This window comes from Saccopteryx bilineata, chromosome 6 (assembly GCF_036850765.1).
Source record: "Saccopteryx bilineata isolate mSacBil1 chromosome 6, mSacBil1_pri_phased_curated, whole genome shotgun sequence".
Classification (NCBI taxonomy): domain Eukaryota; kingdom Metazoa; phylum Chordata; class Mammalia; order Chiroptera; family Emballonuridae; genus Saccopteryx; species Saccopteryx bilineata.
Window position 1 is genome coordinate 178,503,030 of NC_089495.1, and position 20,919 is coordinate 178,523,948.

General features: G+C 41.8%; 1 protein-coding gene across 1 annotated transcript in view; it reads right to left on the reverse strand.

Annotated features, from left to right (window-relative positions):
• SLX4IP (SLX4 interacting protein) overlaps positions 1-20,919 on the reverse strand; it is a 225,047-nt gene that overhangs the window by 69,717 nt on the left and 134,411 nt on the right. Inside the window, 2 exon segments of the mRNA XM_066236042.1 lie at positions 6,714-6,834; positions 15,042-15,131. Coding sequence (XP_066092139.1) covers positions 6,714-6,834; positions 15,042-15,131 — 211 coding nt within the window.

Consider the following 20,919-nt stretch of genomic DNA (forward strand, 5'->3'; position numbering starts at 1 on the left):
CCGCATCATCCATGGACTCCTGACGGCCCCATTCATCATAACCACCGCAGGGCCTCTGCCCGGGAAACTCATTTTACAAAATAAGGCAGCAGACTCCAAATTTAATGATCCCATCAAGTCATCAAACAAAGCTCAAATGCAGCTGACCTTATACAATGATGGAAAGGTCCACTGAAAATTTAGTTAGGATACAAACTGTAAGACAGGACCTTGCGATACTTGGGTAAAGCTCATTAACACACTCTGACCAGGAGAACACTGTGTTCCCTTGGCCAGAATATATGGTTTCAGACCCATTCTGGGAATGAAAATGGAACATAACTGAAAAGTAATGAAAATGATGACAACCTCACACAGGCTGGGCCACTTATGGCTCAAATCCCTGAGGAATAAAGGTCCGGACCACTTTCCTACTAGGTAAATGATTCCTGATCAGTTGACTTACTGGCTAAGGACAAAGGAAATACAAAATAAATATTATAGGATGGAAGATATAAATACCAGCAATTTATTTCATATGACTGTTAAAGAAATTAGAATGGCAGCATCTCCCTAACTTGTCTTCCTTGCTGTACTATGTATATATGCATATATTAACTAAGTTTTCGGCTTTCTGTCTCCTTGCATTTTATTCAAGATACGTTGACAACAGTTAACTTTATTATTCAGTCAATAAGTTAATAAATATGCTGTGAATGAACTGGTGGGAGAATAAAGATCACTGAGAAATCCTGGACTTGAACTAGGACTTGGGACCCTGGGTTACCTCTCTTGGAGATGCTGAGCACACTGCCTTGTAGCCGGGAGAGCTGCGTAGTTGGCAACAGCCTACTGTTACTGTTTGGAAGTTTATGGAAGAAGAAAACTTCAGCGGTTGTTGTAACCCACTCCAAATTTTTGACTCTCCTCTCCCTGTGTTTTGGTAACTATCCACATTTTATAAGTCCCATTTTCCTAAGGTAAATGATAAATATTTTGCATCCCCTGGCTCACCTGCAACTAGGGTGTATCCATGGTTTTGCCTTGTAGAAACTTCCAAAGGGGCAGCCAAGGCTATGAGCACGTGCCCTGTGGTCAATGTCCTACAGGCTGGAGGCAAAGGCTGTTTGCTGGTCATGAGCACCACAGGCAGCAGCTGACACAGTGCATGTACCACGCTGTCCCTGACTTGTGGCTGAGGCTGTGCTGAGTCGATTCAGAACGGGACTGTCTGGCCCTCTTACATGGAGATCCTGTGAGCTACCTAACTTCTTTAACCCGCTCCTTCTCTGAAGAGCCAGACCCATTCTGGTGAGTCTCAAGCAGTAAGGAAACTAAATAAAGGCTATTAGGCAACTAAGGTTCCCAACCACACAATGTTTTAAGCTGGAGATGATTGCATTTTTGTTTTCAGAAGGCCACTTTGGCAGCAGAGGTGAGTAGGAGTTGGAAGGAAAATCAGGGGGCTGTGGCAGGAATTCAAGAGCTGTTAAGAAGGTCCTTACCCAGGGGCGTGCCAATGGAAAAAAAAGGAAAAAAATAAGAAGAAAAAGACAAACAACCCAATACAAAGGTGAGCAAGGGCTGTAAATATGTGGTTCAGTCAATAAATACATAAAAGCAGAAACATAAATAAAAATCAAAGAGAAAGATATCTTCTTTTTTAAATTTTGGCCTGTCAGACTTGTAAAAATTAAAAACACTGGTAACACCCAATATTGGCAAGACCAAGAGGAAAAATACTAATGAGGTAGAATTGACAGGAATGGACAGTGAAATCTTTTAAAAAAACTTTCTTACAACATTAATTTTTACTGAATTTATTGGAATAACTTTGCAAGAGACTTAAAAAAGAAGTTACTAGCAAATGTCTGCTATGCTATTTGCTGGTTGAGTTTATAAAGTTTTTGTGTTCCTTTATATTATATGACTAAGGAAATGACCTCAGAGCCACTATGCTATTTTTTTAGAAAGAAAATCCAGTGTAAAAATTACTTTTATGAGTGTAATCAGCAGCGTGGCCAGCCTAGAGACTTGAGCTCATCCAACGTGCACGCGTTAAGTAGGTATCTATAACAAGGTGAGGCGTGTTACCATTACACAGATTTGGAAATGCAAAGGTTAAGAAACACGTGCAAATGAGAGAAGATATCCAACTGACACAAAAGCACGAGCCACCCACATTTATTCAAACCACCAATACGGTAATGACAGCTCTTTCTAGTTCTAGAGATCATGAGACACGGAGCTGAATGCTGCAGAAGAAACAGGAGAGGCCTTATGGTTAGTGGCTTTGAAATTGCTTTTGAAAAAAAGGGCATTTCAGTAAGATCACTGACACAGCTCAGAATAGGCAGTTAGATGAATGTCTAGAGAGATGTCTTTGGCTCCGAGGAAAGAGGAAAAGCATTCATTCAGTTTCCACGAAGCTATTACAAACAATGTAAGCTGGCGGTATACGAGTGTGTCTGTCCACTGTGCCCCTGCATGTGTGTGGCGCCTAACACATGGTGAACCATGGGCATCTGGGCAAAGCAACCATGTGGTAGTGATGACATAAGGAATACCGTATTTCCCCATGTATAAGATGCACCCTTTCTTGAAAATTTTGGGGCCTAAAAACTGGGTGCATCTTATACAGTGTTTGTAGATTTTTTTTTACTTGCATTTCCTGCTTTTTCGCACTTGTTTTTGTGCTCATTGTTGAAGACAGTGATTCGTCATCAGACACAGATGAGGACAAGCTAATGGATGAGAGTTTTGACAGTAATGAGTAGTTGTATGAATTTTATGATGAATAAAACTTGAGTTCCATAACTTTATGTAATACATTATTTTTCAAATTTCAGGCCTCAAAATTAAGGTGTGTCTTATACATGGGGACATCTTACACATGGGGAAATATGGTAATTACCCAACTACTTCACTGACAGATGAGTAGATAAACAAAAGGTGTTACTTGTTATTGTACATATAGTCATTCCCTGCTTAATGACAGTGATACGTTCTGAGAAATGTGTCCTTAGGTGAAGCTGTCACTGTGCGAACATCACAGTGTACTTACACAAACTTGGTACAGCCTCTACTATAACTGTGTGCTTGACCTTTCCACAGCCGGCAACACGCGGGTCTGTTTACACCAGCATCACTACAAACACGTGAGTAATGTGTTGCACTAAGACGTCAGGATGGCTGTGACATCACTAGGCAATAGGAATGTTTCAGCTCCATTATAATCTTAAGGAACCATCATCACATATGCAAAATAGGAACTAAAAAAGAGAGAGAAAACTCATGGACATGGATAATAGGACTTGCAGGGGGAAGGGTGATGAGGGAAGGTGGAGCTGGGGGGACGGGGAATAAACGGGGAGTGGAGACTTGCCTGGGCAGTGAACACGCAGTGCAGTGTACGGATGATGTGCTATGGAACTGTGCACCTGAAACCTGGATAATTTTGTCACCCCAATAAATTCAATTAAAAAAAAAAAAAGAAAGAAACAAGGCCCTGGCCGGTTGGCTCAGTGGTAGAACGTCGGCCTGGTGGGCAGGAGTCCTGGGTTCGATCCCCGGCCACGGCACACAGGAGAAGCGCCCATCTGCTTCTCCACCCCTCCCCCTCTCCTTCCTCTCTGTCTCTCTCTTCCCCTCCCGCAGCCGAGGCTCCATTGGAGCAAAGTTGGCCCGGGCGCTAAGGATGGCTCTATGGCCTCTGCCTCAGGCACTAGAATGGCTCTTGTCGCAACAGAGCAATGCCTCAGATGGGCAGAGCATCGCCCCCTGGTGGGCATGCCGGGTGGATCCTGGTCGGGCACATGCGGGAGTCTGTCTGACTGCCTCCCCGTTTCTCACTTCAGAAAAAAAATAAAAGAAACAAGACCACCATCTATGTTCTGTTGTTCCTGAGTTGCCTAGCAAGAACCTGTAAATTACCCATTTTCACTTTTAAAATCTAAGACCCTCAGTCTCCCCTTTTCTACTTTGCCCAAAATGACATATATAATCAATTCTGCCTCATTGTCTTTGGAATTTTCAGGCTTATGTAAATTCCCCATATAACAATTTGATTTTTCTCTTGTTAAAAAAAGTGTCATTATGTGATACATGACTGTATATAAATATATGTATATAGTATATACACATATATATCTTACATTTATTTGTTTGTTCTTTTATTTACTAGTGCTTAACAAATACATGTATTGATAGAATAGTGGCTGCCAGTACCGGGGAAAGGAGTAATGAGTAATTATCACTTAATGGGAACAGAGATTCAGTTTGGAATGATGACAAAGACCTAGAAATACATGGTGGTGGTGGTCACACAACCATGTGAGTGTATCTAATGCCGCTAAATTATATACTTGAAAATAGTGAAAATGGTAAATTTTATGTTAAGTATAGGTTACCACAATAAAACAAAGTTTTTTAAAAATGGTGATATATGTTTTAAAGGACTTTCATATTATGTAAGGTGGAAATAATAGTTAATAAACCTGTATGTACAGTAAGATCATTTTTCTGTTTAAAACCAAATTTCCTGCCTGACCAGGCGGTGGCGCAGTGGACAGAGCATCAAACTGGGATGCGGAGGACCCAGGTTCGAGACCCCAAGGTCACTAGCTTGAGCGTGGGCTCATCTGGCTTGAGCAAAAAGCTCACCAGCTTAGACCCAAGGTCGCTGGCTTTAGCAAGGGGTTACTCGGTCTGCTGAAGGCCCGTGGTCAAGGCACATATGAGAAAGCAACCAATGAACAACTAAGGAGTCACAACAAAAAACTGATGATTGATGTTTCTCATCTCTCTCCGTTCTTGTCTGCCTGTCCCTATCTATCCCTCTCTCTGACTCTCTCTCTCTGTAAAAAAAATAATAATAAAATAAAAATAAAATAACCCAAATTTCCTGCCCCCATGAGCCCAAGAAAGGCTTTGATTTTCATCCTGGGGCCAGAACTGTGTCCCGTAACTGTGATAAGCACCAGGAAGTAGAGTGTCTAGCCTTCTACACTCAGTAGGAGGGAAAGATTAGTGGATGGACTGAGCCTCCACCATACCAGGACAGAGGTCTCAGAATAGCTCTGTTCCTCTTCCTTTTGTCTCAGTAAGAAAGAGAGAGTCATCACATCTGCGCAGGTACAAAGAGTGCTACAAAGAACACCAACTCCTATGATCTTCTCAAGATGTATACTACTACTAAGCAAAAAAAAAAAAAAAAAAAAATCACTTAATACAATATTATTTGGACTAAAAATTCTACCTTCTTCAAGCCTTTCAGCAAAATGTCTGCTTCCCTATCAGTTGTGCCAGGTAAACACTTTAGATCAGGGGTCCCCAAACTACGGCCCGTGGGCCACATGTGGCCCCCTGAGGCCATTTATCTGGCCCCCGCCGCACTTCCGGAAGGGGCACCTGTTTCATTGGTGGTCAGTGAGAGGAGCATAGTTCCCATTGAAATATTGGTCAGTTTGTTGATTGAAATTTACTTGTTCTTTTATTTTAAATATTGTATTTGTTCCCGTTTTGTTTTTTTACTTTAAAATAAGATATGTGCAGTGTGCATAGGGATTTGTTCATAGTTTTTTTTTTATAGTCCGGCCCTCCATCAGTCTGAGGGACAGTGAACTGGCCCCCTGTGTAAAAAGTTTGGGGACCCCTGCTTTAGATGGACAGAGGGAGTGGGGGGACTTAATACAAGTGCTTTCCTGAGAAGATGTCATATTAGCATAATCTGGTCCTTAGGAGTCTGGCACTGTCCTGACGACTAATGCAGGGTTGACCACAGCGGTACCACACAGGGAGCTGACATAGTAAAAAAAAAAAATTTAAACATAACGATGGCAGACCAGCAAGAACAGGGGACTAGGAGGCAGGAAGAGCTGGGTCTGCGCTCAGGTTTTGCCACTTGCCACCGGAACACTCTTTGCCTTTTAACATGTCACTGAATCTGTGTATCAGGCTTTGGACTAAGTACTGTGGAGAGAAGGGAGGATGAGAATGTCAAACACACAAGATAATCTGTCCTCAATAACAAAATTAGTTTCTTATTTGGGCAAGCCGCTTCATCTCATCGATCTTGACCTTCTTCACCTGTAACTCAAAGACATTACCATCCTCAGGGTGTTGTTATTAGGAAATTGGGCAGGCAATTTCAACCTTAGTGCCCCTGATATCCTGGGCAACATAATACTTTGCCGTGTGTGTGTGTATGTGTGTGTGTGTGTCTGTGCACGTGCGGGGGGTCCCGTGCATTGGAGGATATTTAGTGGCATCCTTAGTCTCTATCCACTAGATGCCAGAAGTTCCCAGGCCTCTGCTCCCACCCCTGTAATGACAACCAACACTGTCTACAGATATTACCAAATGTCCCCTGGGGCAAAATCTCCCCCCCCCACCGAGAACCTCTGAAATAGGGTAACATATATGAAAACATTTAAAATAGCAGGAAGCTCCAAATCAAGTCAGTATTAATGCAAATCCATTTATGAGATTGCTTCTAAAAAAGTACTTCAAAAAATTTAGTTTCCTTAGGAATGTTTTATTTTCTATTTTTATATATTTTGCCTAGCATTAAAAGCCCTTTAGGGCTTTTTGGTTAATTTTCTTTACCCAAACAAAGCATCTTCGTTAGAACATATTTTTTAAATGTATCACTGTACTAACATGACAGAGTCAAACACAATTGCCATCTCTACAAAGCAGACATTTTATCCAAAATCAAAGCACTCTGTGCCTACCTTTTAAGGACAAGGGACTGGATCTTGTGAATTCTGTATTTGACAGCCTGTGCTGTTTACGAACTTCCAAATACTCCTTAACTCTTGAATCAATGGTTTCTTTTAACAGTAAGCAGACTTCCTAAAGTAAATTAAAAAGAAAGAGATAATGTTCTAATTTAATGCAATGCAAAAAAAAGTCAACACATTAAAAAGTCAGCAGTGAACACTGCATTTTTTGTTTGCTTTTTAAATTAGCGATGAATACTGAATGTTTTATGTGCTCATTGCAGATGCAAATTTGCTACTGACATTTGTTGGCTCATGCTGTGATCTGAGAAATTCATTTTATTTCCCTCTGCCTTAGTACCACATTTCTAGAGGGAAGATAAAAACACCTCAATGTAAAAATCAGAGTGCCAAGGCGAGGAGATCAGTGAGGTAAAGGCTGTTCTTGCATTAACATCAATCAGTTGTATTTAGGCCCTGGCCAGTTGGCTCAGTGGTAGAGCGTCGGCCTGGCATGCAGAGGTCCCGGGTTCGATTCCCGGCCAGGGCACACAGGAGAGCGCCCATCTGCTTCTCCACCCCTCCCCCTCTCCTTCCTCTCTGTCTCTCTCTTCCCCTCCATTGGAGCAAAGATGGCCCGGGCGCCGGGGATGGCTCTGTGGCCTCTGCCTCAGGTGCTGGAGTGGCTCTGGTCACAACATAGCAATGCCCAGGATGGGCAGAGCATCGCCCCCTGGTGGGCAGAGCATCGCCCCTGGTGGGCGTGCCGGGTGGATCCCGGTTGGGCACATGCGGGAGTCTGTCTGACTGTCTCTCCCCGTTTCCAGCTTCAGAAGAATACAAAAAAAAAAAAATCAGTTGTATTGTGACAGCGGAGAGCCAGCCAGAGCCCCAGGGGTGTGCCTGCTGTGGCCAGGCACCGGTCTGTGGACGAAGGATGGAGCCAGCAGCCAGGGCACATTCGGAAGGAACCCTGACGCCAGCCCATTCAATGGCGACAGCCCCCATGGTTTCACATGGGGATGGATACAAGGAGCAGTGTCACCAAATCTTCCAATTTGTTCAGGAGGAACCAGAAACTGGTAGTTTATTCAAAAATTTCCTATTTTTCAAATGTGGTTCAAAAGCTTAAAATCTAAACACCATTCATTAGTTTCTGGCCTCAGGCTTACAAATCCACTAGAAAAAAAAGGAAGAGCATTGAGTAGTGGGTTGAATAGAGAACTGGAAATCAGTAATCTGATTTTCTTTCATACTCTTGTTGATACTGTATATGCCCATTTGCTTCTGTGAAAATTGTACTACATTCACCTATTAACAGTGAAAATAATTTAACCTCTCATATTTCTCTAAAAACAGATTAACATTTATTAAGCAACAGAAACACAATGTCAACATACCGTACCACTATAGCAAACTTCTGGAGCTGTCTATTGTTTTATGCATCAGTGTTCTTTGTAAGAAGAAAAACAAGACTTTCAATGTACAAGCATGCACTGGGAAGACACTGTCAGCTTTCGCGATACTACCAGAAAAGGGTAAGTTAATATAGAAAAAAATTGCACACCAATCTCAATTTCTTAGCTTAAGACGTGATGCCTAAGGACTGATACTTCTGGTTTAATTCCCAAAGGCTCTGAAGAAGGCTCAGAGTTGCCCAGGTCACCTCAAACCGGTTCCGCTGGTTCCCTGCAGTGCCATCTCAGGTTGATCTCTCAGAATCTTTATAAATTAGATCAAGAACAAAGTTTTAAGCTGCTTCAAAGGACAAGAGAGTCACTCTTTACTTTTATTATAAACACATGTACACAGTCAAGCAACCACTTGCTTTGACTCACAAAAGGTGAGTTTCTAGAGAAAATATGAATACTGGTCCCCTCTCTCCCGCTCTCATTGTGCAGCTCAGAGATGCAGTGCCCGGTGGAATACAGAGATATCCGTTTACAGTTGAGCGTTCTGGCATTGTTCACACGACAGAAAGGCAGCCTGGCCTCATACTGTTGTTTTAACAATTAAAGAATTCTGCTTCACATGCAGGGTTCAACTATGACTGAGCCTGGAAATATGTGAGAGACATACATGGAAACAAGGATTGCTAAAATTTGGCCATAAATGCCCTATAAGGCTAGAACTAAAAATAGTATGACAAAAATAAAGCAATGGCTATACACATAAACTTTCTCCCTATAGTTACGGGGCTTTCCTTCGATGAGTCAGGTTTGACAAACGGAAGGTAGACCACGTGCAACATAGTCAAGATACCCTAGTAACTGACCACGCCACACTTAGCAAGCACTCTTTTCAGAACCAGGGCAATGCAAGAGAAGACGAATTTCCAGCTGAACTGAAGGGGCAGATGAAAAGAACAAGTTAAAATCAAGGAGTGAGAGAGAGAGAGAGAGAGAGAGAGAGAGAGAGATACAGGATCTCTGGGCTAAGAGGGGCTCATGTTTGCTTCTTCAAGTTTACAAGTGGAACAGTTTGGGTTCAGCTGTTTGGGTACACAGACTACTTGTGCTGAACTCAAAATAAATATATTGAATATATGTAATTAGTTCCTTTTTCTGAAAAGGAACTGTATAGTCTTAAGAGCTTTACTAGGTAAAGTGAATGTAGAAATGCAATCAAATTGATTGCTCATGAAATCTCAGTCATGTGATGATCCAATGACAAAAAAAAAAAAAAAGGAAAAAAAAGCATTGAGACCCTGAAAGTGGACTGAAGTCATATACTGTTCTTGATGAGCTTTTCTCTCCCCACCCCCCTGCCCCACACTATCCCAGAGCAATTTTAATGTCAGTGAACATATTTTAAAGGAACTTCGCGTGGGGAGCAAAGCTCGGCTGGTTGGCACAACCTGTCCCCTTGCAGCTGCCACCGCAGCGGCTCTGCAGGTCCAGTCGTGCTCCAAGCATCTTTGCTAAGTCATGCCCGGCTGCTCGGACGTGGGGACCAGGTGCAGCGGTGCAGCTGCGTGCAGCACCCTGGAAAATTCTAGCCCTACGTTTTGGCTAGGAGGTGATTCACATACCCACAGCTTTATTTTAAAGTCTTCCAAATAAACTGACTCTTGGCAAAAGCGACTGAATATCAACAAGAAAGGTCTAAGGTCAAAGTGGGGCAGTTGGAAGAGAATGGAAGAAAATGTGGATTCTAGAATGTTCTAAATGAAAGTCAAGTCAGAAGCCTTGTTTGGTGAGGTCCCCTCAGGTGTGTATTAGTCACTTTGGGGAAATGAACTAATTTGAGTTGAATCATGGGGACATGTGTTGTAAGGCAAAGCTTGGAATTATATGGAGGTGAGTTGTGGTAGGAGAGATACTGGCCTACTATATATTAAGTCTTGATGAAAACAGTGCATGGTTCTTTACCTGAATGATAAATCCCATCATACAGAATCTTGTGCCTTCCTTCTCTGTTTCAGACCAACAAGTATCTTTTGTGAAATTATGACAGCAAGTCCTGATAATTTTATTACCTTTGGATTGAAAATGTATTATACTATAAATTTTCTTTTTCTTTTAAATTGAAAAATTTTAAGTTTTACTTATTTATTTTAGTGAGGGGAGAGGGAGGGAGGGAGGGAGGGAGGGAGAGAGAGAAAGAGAGAGAGAGAGAGAGAAAAGGCAGGGAGGAGCAGGAAGCATCAACTCCCATATGTGCCTTGACCAGGCAAGCCCAGCATTTCAAACTGGTGACCTCAGCGTTCTAGGTTGATGCTTTATCCACTGCGCCACCACAGGTCAGGCTAAATTGAATTTTATTGGGGAGATACTGGTTAACATAATTATACAGGTTTCAGGAGTCCAGTTCTACAACACATCTCTACACGGTACTGTGTGTGCAACCCCCTCAAGTCAAGTCTTCCTCTACCACCCCCTCTTCCACTTCTCTCTCCCCTCAGGGCAATCCCCACACTGTAGTCTGTGTCCATGAGCTGTTTCTTTTTTGTCCTTTTTTGTTCTATTCCCCAACACCTGACAGTTGTCCACCTGCTCTCTAGGTCTGAGTCTGTTTCTATTTTGCTTGTTAGTTCATTTTGTTCATTAGATTCCACACATGAGTGAAATCATATGTTACTTGTTTCTCTGACTGGCTTATTTCACTCCCCCTAATACTCTCTAGGTCCATCCATGCTGTCACAAAAGGTAAGAGCTCCTTATTTTTTATGGCTGCATAGTATTCCATTGTACAGATGTACCACATTTTTTATTCATTCATTGACTGTTGGACACTTGGGCTGTTTCCAGATGTGGGATATTGTAAACAATCCTGCAGTGCATATATTCTTTGAATTAGTGTTTTGGGATTCTTAGGATATATTCCCAGAAGTGGGATTACCGGGTGAAAAGCACTTTCATTTTTAACTTTGTGAGATAAATCCACACAGCTTTCCACAATGGCTGCACCATTCTGCATTCCCACCAACAGTGCATGAGGGTTCTCTTCTCCGCATCCCTGCCAACACTTGTTTGTTAATTTATTTATGACTTCTATTCTGACAGGCGTGAGGAGATATTTCACTGTGGTTTTAACTCATATTTCTCTGATGATTAGTGATGTTGAGAATCTTTTCATGACCGGGCGGTGGCGCAGTGGATAGAGCATTGGACTGGGATGCAAAAGACCCAGGTTCGAGACCCCGAGGTCGCTGGCTTGAGCAAGGGCTCATCTGGTTTGAGCAAGGGCTCATCTGGTTTGAGCAAAAAAAAACTCACCAGCTTGAGCCCAAGGTCTCTGGCTCAAGCAAGGGGTTACTCAGTCTGCTGAAGGCCCACAGTCAAGGCACATATGAGAAAGCAATCAATGAGCAACTAAGGTGTTGCAATGCGCAAAGAGAATCTTTTCATATGTCTGTTGGCCATCTGTATGTCCTCTTTGGAGAAGTGTCTGTTCAGGTCCCTTGCCCATTTTTTTTTTTTTTTTTTGTATTTTTCTGAAGCTGGAAACGGGGAGAGACAGTCAGACAGACTCCCACATGCACCCGACCGGGATCCACCCGGCACGCCCACCAGGGGGCGATGCCCTGCCCACCAGGGGGCGATGCTCTGCCCATCCTGGGCGTCGCTATGTTGCAACCAGAGCCACTCTAGCGCCTGAGGCAGAGGTCACAGAGCCATCCCCAGCGACCGGGCCATCTTTGCTCCAATAGAGCCCTGGCTGCGGGAGGGGAAGAGAGAGACAGAGAGGAAGGAGAGGGGGAGGGGTGGAGAAGCAGATGGGCGCCTCTCCTGTGTGCTGTGGCCGGGAATCGAACCCGGGACTTCTGCACGCCAGGCCGATGCTCTACCACTGAGCCAACTGGCCAGGACCCCTTGCTCATTTTTTAACTGGATTGTTTGCTGTTTTGGTGTTAAGTTGCTTATGTTCTTTATAAATTTTGGATATCTATCCTTCATCAGATATATCAGTGAATATGGTATCCCATTCAGTGAATTATCTTCCCATTTTGTTGATGGTTTCCTTCATTATACAAAACCTTTTTAGTTCGATATAGTCCCACCATTTGTTTATCTTTTTACCTGTTTCCATTGTCTGGGAAGATATATTTGAAAAAATATTGCTATAAGAAATGTCCCAGATTTGACTGCCTATGTTTTCTTCTAGAATTTTTATGATTTTGAGTCTTATATTTAAGTCTTTAATCCATTTTGAGTTTATTTTCCTGGATGGTGTAAGAAGGTGACCTAATTTCATTTTTTTTTGCATATATTTGTCCAATTTTCCCAACACCATTTATTCAATAGACTATCTTTATCTCATTGATTACTTTTTGCCTCTTTGTCAAATATTAATTGATCTTATACACGGGGGTTGATTTCTGGGTTCTCTATTCTGTTCGATTGATCTATATGTCTGTTTTTATGTCAATATTATGCTGGCTGATTACTATGGCCTTGTAGTATAGTGTGATATAAGTTAGTGTGAACTCTCCAACTTTAATCTTCTTTTCCAAGACTTCTGTGGCTATTTGGGGTCTTTTGAGGTTCCATACAAATTTTTAAAATATTTGTTTTAGTTCTGTGAAATACACCATTGGTATCTTGAGAGAAATTACATTGCATCTATAGATTGCTTTGGGTAATACTGACATTTTAATTATGTTAATTCTTAATATCCATAAATATGGTATATACTTTTACTTGTTTGGATCTTCTTCAATTTCTTTATTCAGTGTCTTATAATTTTCTGAATACAGGCCTTTTATATTCTTGGTTAAATTTATGCCTACGTATTTTATTCTTTTTGAAGCAACTGTGAATGGGATTGTTTTCTTGGTTTCCTTTTCTGAAAGATCATTATTGGTATATAAAAATAAAACTGATTTCTGGACATTTATCTTGTATCTTGCTACTTTACTAAATTCATTTATCAGTTTTAGTAGTGTTTTTGGTAGAATCTTTAGGGTTCTGTATATACAGTATCGTGTCATCTGCAAATAATGACAGTTTTACTTCTTCCTTTCCTGGATGCCTTTTATTTTTTTATTCTTGTCTGATTGCAGTGGCAAGAACTTCTAGCAGCATACTAAGAATGGCGATAGCAGACACCCGTCTTATCCTTGATCTTAAGGGATCCAAGATGATGGCAGAGTAGTATTTTCTCATTGAGTCTGATGTTAGCTGTGAGTTTGTCATATATGACCTTTATCTCATTGAGGTATGCTTCCTCTATTTTGACTTTACTGAGAATTTTGATCATAAACGGGTGCTGGATTTTATGCTTTTTTTCTACATCTACTGACACTATCATGTGATTTTTGTCTTTCCTTTTCTTTATGTGATGTATCACATTTATTGATTTGCAGCTGTTGTACTAACTTTGCATTCCCAGAGTAAATCCCACTTGATCATGATGTGTGATCTTTTCAATATATTGTTGGATCTGGTTTGCTAATCTTTTATTGAGGATTTTAGCATCTATGTTCATCAGGGATATTGGCCTGTAATTTTTCTCAGGGTTAACCATCCTGCAGCTGAGATATCTCTCTGGAACGTCAATTGCAATTTGTGGAAGTAAGGCAGCCCTTTTTGCATCTCTGCCCTTCCTATCAGTCTTGATGTGGCTTCTTCTATGAAACACTGGGTATAAGATTCCTCTTCAGCTAGTCTTGAGTTGATTTTTGAGGATGATTGTTCTTAAATTGAGTTTAACTCCAGTCCAGTCTTGGGAGGAAGTGAGTATAACATCCACCTACTCTGCCATCATCTTGGATCCCTTACCCTATAAATTTTCTTTTGGGGAGATTTTTTTTTAGGTATCTTTAAAAGCTAATTAAAAAGTTATCATAGGCCCTGGCTGACTGGTTCAGTGGTAAAGCGTCGGCCCAGCATGTGGAAGTTCCAGGTTTGATTCTTGGTCAGGGCTCCCAGGAGAAGTGACCATCTGCTTCTCCCCACCCCACGTCTCTGCCTCCCTGCCTCTCACTTAATAAAAAAATTTTTAAAAAGAAGAGTTACCATAGTAAAGGGTGTGTGTGTGTGTATGTGTCATTAGCAATAGTGTCTTCTCCATGTACCACTTTTAATAAAACTTAACTTTTACACAAAGTGTGCATAATATTTTCAAAGTTATATAAAAGCCATTGATTGCTTTGCTACCTCTGTGCTCTAGCAAGCAAGGATCTAAGAAGGAAGCAAAGCATGTGATGAGAGCTGATGGGCTTTCTAACCCTTTATCACAGAAGCACTGGGGTGGGACAGCAGACACCGGGCCAGGAGTAACTAAGACAGCCTTGGATGGAACCCTTTTATTACAGATGAGGAGGCCAAGGCCCAGGGAGGTCAAACATGCTCCAGTCAAACAGCTATTCGCTTTACTGACGGACCATCCTCTTAATGACAGAGTGCGGTAAGAGAAGAAACACTGTCAAACATCGCTGCACTTGTTGTCACAGGCTCATGCTAATAAAAGGATGGTAGAAGATAAAAGTGCAGAAGTCTGGGACTTCACACAGGTGTGACAGCTCAGCCGTCTGTTAGCCCCACACCTGCTCCAGGTGTTCGGTCTGTCCTTCCAACCAGTCAGATTAAAATCCCTGCTTCCCTGGAACAGTCACTTTAACTTCTTTTAATATAGAGTACTCCTTCACCCAAAACAAAGAGATAGGAAATACCTGGTTTAAATAATAGAGTAGCATATGAAATGTATGGATGTGTCAGTTTCTGAAGAAAACAAAAAGCAGGCGTATGTCTGTTCTTGGGAAGATAACACCTATTTTTCAAGGGTTGATTATCACTCAATATTTGTACCCACTAATTAAAATGAAAGCTTGAAAGAGCTAATATTTCTCCGAGTAGTAGCTTATACTTGCATTTAAATAGTGAAAAGTTGTGGTACCTCTTTATTCTGTTCCGAAAACCAGCTGGTCTCTTTGTTGGAACCTTGTGGCAACACGTGAAGATCCACCAGGACGGCAAAACCCCTGCACTGAAAGACACCAATGGCAGAGTGAGTGCGCGCCCAGCGAACAGCCGGAAAATCTCACGGACTCCTATGTGCGTGCTCATGAAATGGCAATGAAGTTCACCACCAGACAGAACTATTCTTTGGGGGCAGGGCTCCAAGTCATAACCGACTCCTCTTTGCAAGTTTCATATTTACGGGAAAATGCTAGAGGGAAATATCATTTTAACGCTGGATAGAAAAGAGAAAATATTTCTCTCTGGGCGGCACCTTGAAGGGGGATGCCTAGACACCCAGCGGCAGTTGGAAGACTATCCAACCTGGGAGAAGTAAAATAGGTCACAGGAGGTAGGAGGAAACAAATATATAAGCTACTGCGTTTTTAGACAGACAAAAGGGCTGGCAGGTACGATACATCTTGGAGTAGAAACAGAAGTACACATGAATAAAAAAGAACTGAGGAGAAGAAGGCAGATGCTGAATGACAGCTATCAAAACTACCTAAGTTTCAGGCCCTGGCCGGTTGGCTCAGCGGTAGAGCATGGGCCTGGCGTGCGGGGGACCCGGGTTCGATTCCCGGCCAGGGCACATAGGAGAAGTGCTCATTTGCTTCTCCACCCCCCCCTCCTTCCTCCTTCCTCTCTGTCTCTCTCTTCCCCTCCCGCAGCCAAGGCTCCATTGGAGCAAAGATGGCCCCGGCGCTGGGGATGGCTCCTTGGCCTCTGCCCCAGGCGCTAGAGTGGCTCTGGTCGCGGCAGAGCATCGCCCCCTGGTGGGCAGAGCGTCGCCCCTGGTGGGCGTGCCGGGTGGATCCTGGTCAGGCGCATGCGGGAGTCTGTCTGACTGTCTCTCCCCGTTTCCAGCTTCAGAAAAATACAAAAAAAAAAAAAAAAAAAGGAAAAGAAAAAATAAAAAACTACCTAAGTTTCATTCATGAAGATATATTACAAAATTGGACAAGGCCTGCTTGCTTTCTTCTTCGACTGTCTAGTGCTGTCTAGCACTTTGGAAAAAGTGGAAATATTATATATCGGCACAGGTTAATAGGGTAGGCAATAGCCCTATGTGGCTACTGAGCATTTGAAATGTGACGATTGTGACCCAGAAGCTGAACTGTGAATTTTTATTTAGTTATAATTTAGTCTGTCACATGTGGGAACAGCTAGCTCTGTGGCATAGCTACAGATGCTGTAAAATGTTGTAGCCTTATAAACCCTCAAATTTATGAGTAAAATAATTCCTGAGACTCAGAATCACTGTGGAAGACCTATCTCAGAGAAGAAAATTAAGACTACATGCCGATGGAGGGTGGTCCACAGGGTTCATTTACGGCCCACAAGGAAAAGTCACTTCTGTGTATCTTTGACTGAACAGTTTTATTTTTTTAAATTCACTTTAAATTCTGTGTTAAAATTCAATGGTGAAAAAAGCATTTTAATCTAATGGTATAAAATGCCAAGTATATATATGGAAAGAAAATGATACTTCACATCTACGTCATGCCATAGACAAAAATTAATTTGAAATGGATCATAGACCCAAACAGAAAAACCAAACTAGCTTCCTGACATTGGGGCAGGAAAAGATTTCTTAGACAGGACTCAGACCCAGAAAACAATAAATACAGGGGAAAAAATAGTTCAACTAGACTTTGTCAAAATTTAAAACTTTTGGTCATCAATAGACATCATTAACAAAATGAGTATGTATGTTGTAGACTGGGTTCATAAATACATCTATCTGACATAAAGGATGGGCCGCCAAAATATGTAAAAAAAACTCCTACAAACTGATATTTAAAAAAAAACTTGAACAGACAATTCACAAATTAGATAAACAAATGGCTAATAAACACATGAAAAAAAATGTTCAATATCAGTCATCCGGCAAATGCAAACTAAAACTACCAAGAGATACAACTACAAACCTACTAGAATGACTACAATTAGAAAGACTGGCACACCAGAATTGGTAATGATACGGAGCAACCCAAACTCTCAGACACTGCTAGTGGAAATGTAATATGGTCAACCACTCTGGCAGAGAGTGGTCAGTTTCCTGTAAACATACAGTTACTGACTGAGCCAGCCAATTCCATCTCATGTGTTCAACCAAGACAGATAAAATATGTGTGCATGAAAAAATTTGGAAGCAAATGCTCACAGAAGTTTGATTCATAATAGTCCATACAGAAGACAACCCAAGCCTATCTACAGGAGTATATTCATTCAATGGATATATTGATTAATTCAACTGATAAACTCAGCATGGACTAATCTCTAAAATATTATGTTAAGCAAAAGAAGCCAGGCTAACACGATATATGTTGTATGCTTCTATTTATATAAAGTTCTAGAACACCAAAATTAAATCTATAGCCAAAGCATCACAAAGGTGACCACTGTAAAATGCACACAATATACAAACACATAGTAAAATTCATTAAAAAGTAAAAGAACGGTGACTGCCTAGGTAGGAACTGACTGAGGTCAGGCAGGCACAAGAGCACTTTGTGTGGTAATGAGAATGGTAAATACCTTTACAGAGTAAGTGCCTAAGATTAGTTCTCTTCCTTGTATAGAAATAATACATTGATAATGAACAATTAAAAACATTTTTAAAATTTTTATTGATTTATTTTGGTGAGAAAGAAAGGGAGAAAGAGACAGAAACATTGATCTGTTCCTATATGTGCCCTGACGTAGGACTGAACCCACAACTTCTGTGCTTTGGGACAACGCTCTAACCAACTGAGTTATCCGGCCAGGATGATAATAAACAATTTTTTAAATGCCGAGTAAAAATATGCTCATATTTGTTAACAGTTATTTAAAATGTAAGCTTATGTCCCTGAAAATGTGCGGGTATTCTGTGGGAGACCAAAGTGAAGTTCACTGGGTAATAAATCATGAGGTTTGATGAAAGATGATCTTCTCTGATGTCACAGTGCCGTGTGACTTACTGAACTGCAGTTTAGTGTGCTGCAACAGGCATTTTATTTTAATGAAAGAGAATCAAAGAGAATATTGAAATGAGATTAAAAAATATCAGTGGGTCACATGGTAAAGTCAAATATTGTTTTGTGGAACTTCTGTATGCGCATACTGAGTTACGAGGTAACTATTTCTTACTGTGGGTTGTGGTCAAAACTGTTAGAAAACCATACTCAAATATACTATTATTTAAAAATTTCTCCACAACTGTTGATTATAGATTTAACCTTTAAGGAGTATGCTGCCACCAGGTGGAGGTCTTTTGCCACAGCTACATGATCTCAGGCAGGGGTTATTAACCCTTCGTGTGCCATGGGCCTCTTTGGCCAGCTGTGCAGCTGGTAAAATCTGCTCAGAATAATGTTCTTAAGGGCATAAAACACAATGAATAAGATTCCAAAAAACAAACAAACAAAAATCAAACAATTTTATTGACGTATGGTTACCCAAATTTTAAAAACCAAATTTGTGATATAGTAACGTGTGTTATTTGTCTAAGGTAGGGGTAGTCAACCTTCTTATACTTACTGCCCACTTTTGTATCTCTGTTAGTAGTAAAATTTTTTAACTGCCCACCGGTTCCACAGTAATGGTGATTTATAAAGTAGGGAAGTAACTTTACTTTATAAAATTTATAAAGCAGAGTTACAGCAAGTTAAAGCATATAATAATAATTACCAAGTACTTTATGTCAGATTTTCGCTAAGTTGGGCAGAATAAATCTTTATAAAACAACTTACTATAGTTAAATCTATCTTTTTATTTATACTTTGGTTGCTCCGCTACCGCCCACCATGAAAGCTGGAATGCCCACTAGTGGGAGGTAGGGACCAGGTTGACTACCACTGCTCTAAAGCATTGGTTCTTGATGAAGACTTGACCTGGGGTGGGGTGAGGGTGAGCGCACAATTTGTTGTACAGAGAGGTGTTGCAAAATTGGGCACCTGAAACCTATATAATTATGTTAACCACTGTCACCCCAATTAATTCAATCTTAAAAAAAAACAAAACACTGGTGGATCTAATACCTACTATAAATCCAAAGTAATGATAAGAATAAATAATATATTTAGGTATGTGCCACAACTATAACATAACACGAAAAGAGATGATTTCTAATGGCGACAGATATTGTGACTACTATTGTGTTCTGAATACTTCATAATAAAAACGTTTATTAGAGCTGGGTCAAAGTAAAGATACTCACTTTTTTCCCCACCTTAGTTCACCAACCCTGTGAATTCTGTCCCAGACAGGTCTGCTGGTGCTCCCTGGCTGCAGAACAAGAGCCTCTCAAAGCAGTGAAGTGTGCCTGCTGTATCGCGGGTCCACATACTATGTGATGTAACACAGGGTTTCTGTGGGTGTTCTACCCTGACTCCTCAGTCAGACCAACTTCTGCACTAGCCCTTCTTCCTTAGCAAAAGCATTCTTTAATTGACTTTTTTAGAGAGAGAGGGAAGGAGAGAGACAGAAACTCTGATTCCCTTTTCCACTTCTTCATGTCATCACGGGTTGATTCCCGTATGTGCCCTGACTACGGATCGAACCCAAAACGTCAGCATGTCCGGATGATGCTATAACCAACTGAGCTACTTGGCCAGGGCCAAAAATAATTTTTAAAGTAGTAAAAAAAAAAAAAAAAAAAAAAGAAATTTAAAATAGTGATGTTTCAACAATCTGAACTGATACTATGTAATAGTAACTTTCCAAAGAATTAAACAGCAAGGTCCAATTTGTTATTTGCTCATCATTTCATAACTTTGACTACAAATGACCTAGTGTAAGTTTGATCATAAACAGACTGATTAGAATGTCTTTTTAATTTTTAAACTCTATCATCAAGTCTTACTTTGGTGCTCAAACTTCCCCTGGACTCCTGCCAGACTCCACTGCGCACCACGCATGCAGTCCCCACCCCCACGCATGCAGTCCCCCCCCCCACGCATGCGGTCCCCACCCCCACGCATGCAGTCCCCACCCCCACGCATGCAGCCCCCCCCCCACGCATGCAGTCCCCACCCCCACGCATGCAGTCCCCCCCCCCACGCAGGCGTCTCCCCTGCAGCCCGCAGGTCTGAGTTCTTCAGCAAGAGCTCTCTCAAACTCCCACATGAATCAGAGGTATTTTGCCTTTCTTAAAGTTCCTCCTTTCAAAGCTTTGCTGCTTCTTTTCTCCCAGGAATAAAGAGAAGTTAAAAAAAAAAAAAAGAAGAAGAAAGAAAAGAGCCTCCCACTGCTGCCAGCAGCCCAGCCCCTCCCTCTTGTCCTTAATTAGGAGGAGGCCGTTCCCACTCTCAGCAGACAAACTCTCCAGCCCTCTTACAAGACGAGCAATACACTAGCCCTCAGTTCTTTCTCTAGCCAGTGCTGACCCTCTTCCACAAGCCCAGTTACCTCTTCCACAGGCCAAAGGCTACTTGGAAAACCTGCACAGGTCGTGAGTCAGCAGGCCAGAGGCTGGTCCAGCTTCTAGCCCTCTCCACCCAGAGTTTTTTGGCCAAAAACCTGGGACTCGACCCTAACTCCTCCCTTTTCCTAACCCTCTACAGTAGGTCAGCAAGTCTCCTAGATTTTACTCAAGAGCTAACCGCACCCTGTCTCTCCTGTTCTGCATCATCTCCTACCTAGAACACGAGGGCTGCATCTCTGGGTGTCCCGGATGAACTCTTGATGCCCCTACCAGGAGCACAAGCTCCTTCTGCGTGGAGGCGGGCCTAACTTACATGCCTCTAATGGGCCTGCTCTTCCCGGCTCCACTCCTCTCACTGCCCTTGGCTCCCGCTTCCAAAGCACCTCAGTGCTCCTGTGCTCAGTGG